Raw genomic sequence first — 7,210 nt, 5'->3', positions numbered from 1 at the left:
GCAATATCAGGCTATCACCTAGAGATTTTGCAACAGCAATAGGTTGCCAAAGATATTACAGATTCAATCAAATTATACATTTTCCACTTTGAGTTCCTTTAAATTTAGATATCGAACAGAGAAAGTCACTAAGCATTCCTTATGGAGGGGCCAATGAAAGAAAGATAAATATTACACTGACATTTTTCATAATCACTTCAGAAATCAGAACATTTGCATAGTGACACCTAAGCAAATGAAGATATATTGCATTGTCTAACCAAAGAACTAAATTATTTTTACTTGAGTAATAGTAAATGTGCAAGAGATTATAGGAGTAGTAACTATGTAAATTTGTGTTTCTGCTTTATTAAACATGAAGTGATAAATACAGTATATTCCTAATATCTGAGGAGATATGTCCTGAAATCTTCCAATATCTGCAAATTCTGAAATACTAATATTGCCAATAATTTCCCTGACAAAAGATGCTATGTATGTTCATACAATTGAGCCATACTTTTATTCAATAGTTTACTTTTTATTTTATCTCAATTATGATTCTTCTCAGTAAAATTCACCAATCTCCTATATTCTATGCTTTTTAAACATTTTCTTCACTACAAAGACAGTTTTCTTTCTTCAGGGACAGTTTCCTCCAAGAAGTCACTTCAGCCGAATCTCTGAACAGTTGAAAAATAGAAAGCTTTTTTTTTCTTTCAAGTTTTTTATTTCAATGCCAGTTTGTTAACATACAATGTAATACTAGTTTCAGGTGTAGAATTGAGTGATTCATCACTTACATACAACACCCAGTGCAACATCACAAGTGCCCTCCTTAACACCCATCACCTCCTGCCCGCCTCCCCTCTAGCAAACCTCAGTTTGTTCTCTGTAGGTAAGAGTCTGTTTTATGGTTTCCTGCCTCTTCCCCCACCACATAGTCATCTGTTTTGTTTCTTAAATTCCACATATGAGTGAAATCATATGATATTTGTCTTTCTCTGACTGACTTATTTCATTTAGCATAATACTCTCTAGCTCCATCCACATTATTGCAAACAGCAAGATTTCATTCTTTTTTGTGGCTGAGAAATATTCCATTTTATGTATATACCTCTTCTTTTCCATTCCTCAGTTGATGGACTCTTTCCATAACTTGTCTATTATTGATAATGCTTCTATAAACATTGGAGTGCATGTATCCCTTTGAATGAGCATTTTTGTATCCTTGGGGTAAATACCTAGTAGTGCAATTGCTGGATTCTTTCTTGCACATAAACAAAAATAAATTCAAAATGGATAAAGACCTAAATGTGAGACAGGAACCCATCAAAATCCTAGAGCAGAACATAGGCAGCAACCTCTTAGACCTCAAGCGTAGCAACTTCTTACTAGATACATCTTAGGCAAAGGAAACAAAAGCAAAAATCAACTTTGACATGCAGACTCTAGACAATTGTCTTGGCTCAGTCACACCAGTGTCAACAAAGAAACATGCAAATGTTGCCACAATAAAATTATAAACAATTATATCGAATTTAGATGAAATTTACAAAGAGCAAAAAAGCACAAATTCTAAATACTTTTAAAAAGATGTTCTATTTTTCATAAAGAATTCAGTTCTGTGCGATATTAAGACCTTCTTCCACTGAAACAAATATCCACTAAAGTTGACTTTTATCACACAGCACTCAGAAACAGCCCTAGACATTGCCTTCTACTAAATTTATAAAGCCAGGGTTAATGTGCATAATTTCAGATCTCTTGTATTTTGCAGAGTTTGAAAAGAGCAAGTTTAAAATCTGCCTTAAGAACTACTTATGTATTTATTATTCTCCTCAAGGCACCTATCACTTCTTTGTTTCTCAGACTGTAAATAAAAGGATTTAGCAGGGGAATTATTATTGTATAAAATATAGAATACATTTTATCTTGATTTTCAGCTAGTCCAGACCCAGGACACACATACATGAAGAAGAGAGTGCCATAGAACAAGGAAACAGAGAGCAGGTGGGCACTGCACGTGGAGAAGGCTTTGCTCCTGCCCTTTTCAGACTTCTTTTTCAGAATCGTGAAGAGGACATAAGAGTAAGAGATGATAATTGTCATAAAAGTGAAAGATTGTATGAAGACTGAAAATATAAAAATCAGGAGCATATTAACTCTAGGGTCAGTACAGGAAATCTTAAACAGTTGTAAAATTTCACAGTAGAAATAATGTATTACATTGGATTTGCAGAAGGTTAATCTAAATAACAAGCTAACATGCATCATAGGATGTAGAAACCCAATAATATATGAAACACTTAATAACTGAATGCAGAAGATATTGGACATCACCACTGGATAAAGCAAGGGGTTACATATGGCTACATAGCGGTCATAGGCCATCACTACTAGAAGGAAACATTCTGTGTTTGCACTGGAAGCAAAAATATAAAATTGGGTGATGCACTCAACCAGGGTTATCATACGATCCTTAGATAAAAAATGCATTAGCATCTTGGGAGTCACAGAGGACGAAGAACAAGCATCTGCAAAGGCCAAACTGCCAAGGAATAAGTACATGGGGGTGTGAAGATGGGGGTCTTTCCGGATGAGAAAAATCAGTCCGAAGTTGCCCACCATGGTGGTGAGATAGATGACCAAGAACACCAGGAACAGGGGGACCTGCAGGCCTGGATGTTCTGTAAGTCCAGTGAGAACAAACTCAGTCACCTCTGTTTTGTTTTCATCAGATTCACTGAAGCTGATCACTGAAATGAAAGAATAAGTGAAGAACACAGTCATAAAATACCATGAAAATAATCACATTTTATTTGAAAATAAATTTATCTTCTTTGTTTATGTATCCCTTTTAATCAGAAGGTTTACTTTTATGCTTGAGCATTCTTTACAAACAATATGTATTTAGCAACTGTTCCCCTAATTTATATATATGGAATTCATTACTGTGTAAGAGAAGTGGGCTTATTTTTTATTTGGAAAAAATTGATTGTAATGTAATAATCATCCTCTAGTTTTAAAATCTTTAAAAATAGAATTTTTAAAAATATGCTAGGGGCACCTGGGTGTCTCTGTTGGTTAAGTGTCCAACTCTTGATTTTGGCTCAGGTCATGATCTCAGGGTTGTGAGATTGAGCCCCCCATGGGGCTCTGTGCTGGGCATGGAGCCTGCTTAGGATTCTCTCTCCCTCTTCCTTTGCACCTCCCCCCAACTCATGTGTGCACATGAGCTCTCTTTAAAAAAAACAAAAAATTTTTAAAAAGTAAATATGCTAAAGATTAGTTATCAAAACCAATAGCATACATTCTAAATAATACAGCATCTCCCTCAAATTAAGAACAGATTGAAATGCTTACTCTGACCATTATCGTATGGTATTTTTTTAAAAACTGCATTACATCTAAGTTATGAAAGTAATATAATTAAGATATAATGAAAGGTCATAATAATTGTAGGAAATAAATTCATATTTGTTCTAATGTTATATTGTTATAATTAAATAACATTATGACTTTAATAAGTGCCAGATGAAAGATGAATACATAAAGAATCACTAGATTTTTTCTTTGCAAGCAAGAAAGAGAAATAAAAGGAAATACATAAAAGGAAAAATCTTGCAAACAAGAAAGAGAAATAAAAGGAAAATATATCAATTATAATAGCCATACACTTTAAAATACATTGAAATATTTTAAAATATGTGAGACTTATGTGAATAAAATTGTAAAATTGTAAAAACTTATCAAAGATTATTATAAAATTTCTAAAGAAGTAGACAATCAAAATATGTTCCCAGATAAGAATACTTAGTATTATAAATATGTCAGTAGAATTCACTTTATTTTTAGTTAGAACCCTAATTGCTTTTTAGTGTGATAGCATAAGCATAAAATTCTTATAAAAGTATTTTGAAGAAAAAAGGAAAATATGAACATATGAAAGTCAGGTATGCAGTGGTGTTAAAACATAAAGCCATTTAATAGAATGTAATGTGACATAGAAATAAGAAAATGTCATATTAAAACCAAATAAAGTCTCCAAAGATTGATTCAAGTGTATTTATTGGAACTTAACATAGTAGATGGATGACTTTTCAATTGCAAATGATGATTTATTCAATAATACTGTGACTATATTTGCCTATCTGAGAAAAAAGTGAGAATGGTTTCCTTTTCTATGCTTGTTTTAAAATTGCGGCTGGATAGGGGTACCTGGGTGTCTCAGTTGGTTAAGCATCCAACTCTTGATCTCAGTTCAGATCATGATCTCAGGGTCCTGAGATTGAGCCCTACATTGGGCTCCATGCCCAGCATGGAGTCAGCTTGAAATTCTCTCTTAGCCTCTGCTCCTCCCCCTGTTCTCTCTCTCTAAAAATAAATAAAATCTTTTATAAAATAAAAATAAAAATATGTAAAATTGCTGATAGATCAAGGACTTAAAAGTAAAAATATAAAAAAAAACCAATGTAACATTCTAAGAAAATTCATGAAATAAATATAATTTAAACATATTACAAAAATCTTTGGCTAGGGGTGCCTGGGTGTCTCAGTAGGTTAAGTATCTGCCCTCCACTCAGGTCATGATCCCCGGGTCTTGGGATTGAGCCCCACATAGGACTACTTGCTCGGCAAAGAGCCTGCTTCTTTCTCTCCCTCTGCCCGCCACTCCCCCTGCTTGTACTCTCCTTCTCTCTCTTTCTTTCTCGCTCAAATAAATAAATAAAATTTTTAAAAATCTTTGACTAAGATAAGAAAGCCATAATAAAGAAATAGATATATTTAATCCAATGTTTAAGTTCTTGAAAATAGAGTAAGTACCAAATCTTTCACAAGGTAAAAGATGAATAAGACTTTGGAAGAATATGTAAAATTAAGATAATATGTAAAATATTAGTACCTATCAGATGCAAAGAAATATTACTAATTGGTAAGAAAAGTCAAGTAATTCAATGGAAAAAATAAAAATGGAATTGAAAGGGCAAGTCACAGAAGAATATGTCAACACATTGAATAAATGTGGGAAAAGATGTTCACCTTTCCCAGTACTTAAAATGTGCAAATAAAACAAGACATTATTTTTCATTCCTCAGATTAGCAAAATCTACTGGTTGTCAGAATTTGGAAAAGGCCATTCTCACACTTACTCCTAAAAATATAAATTATTAAGACTTTGAAAAACAATTTGTCAATATTTAAAAAAAAATACACATACTTTTCAACTCGGTGATCCACGCCTTCAATCCATTCTTTAGCAATAGCATATCATTTCATAAGAAGAGAAGTCTACTGCAGCATTGTTCATGGTGGCAAAACCCTGGAAATAATATGTAAGACTACAGGATGAAGCAACGGTTGAACAAATCCTGGTATAATCATACTAACCAATATTATGGCAATCATTTAAAATGTTATCACTCTACCACTTTTCTCAAAGAAATTTCCACAATTGTTAGGAATGTGAGAAAAGGAAGATGCAGAGAAATGTTTTTACTATTATCCCATTAAACAAACAGGCAACAAAGTCTTAAAATTCCCACTCTGTATATCTATGAACACATACACACACATACATTTGGAAATAACCATATGAACATAAAGACTGTATGAAATGATAGACCCTAGCTTGTTAATATTTATTGTCTGCTGTAGGTGATAGGAGAATAATAAAGCAAAGGAGGGAGAAATAAACAGTACCTCCAAAACACTTTTTGTGATAAAGACACAATATATAATGTCATCCTATTTATACAATTATAGATATTCATATATGATCAAAGACATATATTTAAGGATAGTCATAAGAGTTTTGATAGTGAAGAAGAGAAAAGGAAACAGGAATAATATTATTGCATTTAGTAGGCATCAATAAATATTTTAATTAAAAAATAGGAATAAATCATAAGTAAATTTTATTTTACAGATTTTCTGTATTGTAAAATACAGGAAAAAATATTGGATTATGTAACATAGGCTTTTGAATATTTTTGGCGCTATTGAATTCATCCATTGAGAGTGATTTATCTCTCTCTTTCTCTCTCTCTCATTCTCTCTCTCTTAGTCAAAAGGTTTTTTTGTAAATGAATGAAGTATACAAGCACAATAAGCTTTTTTAAATAGTTTTTTTCATGTTAAGATGCTTTTCTTTTTGATATGTTAGTAAATATTTTATAACTTTTACCAACATTACAGATGGAATATTTGAAGTGGCATTTAAATAATTTGGTTGATTTTGTTCTATGACCTAAAAATTCTGCCTTAAAGTAAATCCCAAAGAAGAGATCCCAAGATACCTAGAAGTGAACGCACTAACTCTTAGATCACCTAGAAGAAAAAATCTGCCTATAATACGATGTGTAAATTCATTGTTTCTCAAAATAAAATGAATAACACAATTTTATACATATACTTCTTGCTGATTAAAGCACATAAAAAATTTTATCTATTTACCAAAAGTGCATTGTTTAACTTTAAAATAGGTCTGTAGGCAGTATTTTTCTTAATGGTTCAACATTAGGGAGAATGGTGAGTTCTTTTCCATCTTCTTTGAGTATAGAACAAGAAAAAAATTATCTTTAAATATTTATCTTTTAAAGTATGTACCCACGAGAAGTCCTGGAAACACAACACAAGCAGCAGGAAGACTGACTGAAATGTCTCCTCTAAAAATTGGCCCTAATGGACACTCATGGCAAGTCATTTAATTTCCAAGGTGGAGGTTTTGTCCTGTGTGAGCCTGCCCTGCTTTCTTGACAACCTTAAACCCATAATTGATACACCCTCTTTTCCTAATTAGGTCAAGGGCTATTAAGCGTTTGGATCTTTTCCTTATCTATCTATTATCTATCTATCTATCTATCATCTATCTATCTACCTATCTATCTCTACATTATATATATTTATATGTGTGTGTATATCTATATATAAGGATATATATATCCCTTGTGTGTATGTGTGTATCCCTATAAACACACACACACACACACACACATATACACATATACACATTTGGAATTAAGAGGCTGAAGGATATTATTAGTGGTGACTCTAGTCACCTTTTCATGACTCCATGAACAAATTAAGGAAGTTTAAGCAGCATAATTCAATTGTCTTTTTAGCCTAACAAGGAAAGTTTTCTCTAGCATGAAATAACCTCTGAAACTTTTGAGTCATTGTCATTATTTTTCCATTTGTCTCATTTTTCTTTTTCTTTTTTAATTTTTTT

At 32.3% G+C, this 7,210-nt stretch overlaps 1 protein-coding gene across 1 annotated transcript; it reads right to left on the bottom strand.

Moving 5' to 3' along the window:
- Positions 1-1,800: 1,800 nt before the first annotated feature.
- Positions 1,801-2,772, bottom strand: LOC100482600 (olfactory receptor 5AC1). The gene has a single exon (XM_002920040.2). The coding sequence runs from the start codon at positions 2,770-2,772 to the stop codon at positions 1,801-1,803; it is 972 nt and encodes a 323-aa protein (XP_002920086.2).
- Positions 2,773-7,210: the final 4,438 nt, after the last annotated feature.

Source organism: Ailuropoda melanoleuca, chromosome 1 (assembly GCF_002007445.2).
Source record: "Ailuropoda melanoleuca isolate Jingjing chromosome 1, ASM200744v2, whole genome shotgun sequence".
Classification (NCBI taxonomy): domain Eukaryota; kingdom Metazoa; phylum Chordata; class Mammalia; order Carnivora; family Ursidae; genus Ailuropoda; species Ailuropoda melanoleuca.
Note: the sequence above shows the minus strand (reverse complement) of the source record. Positions and strands in the feature narration are given on the sequence as shown.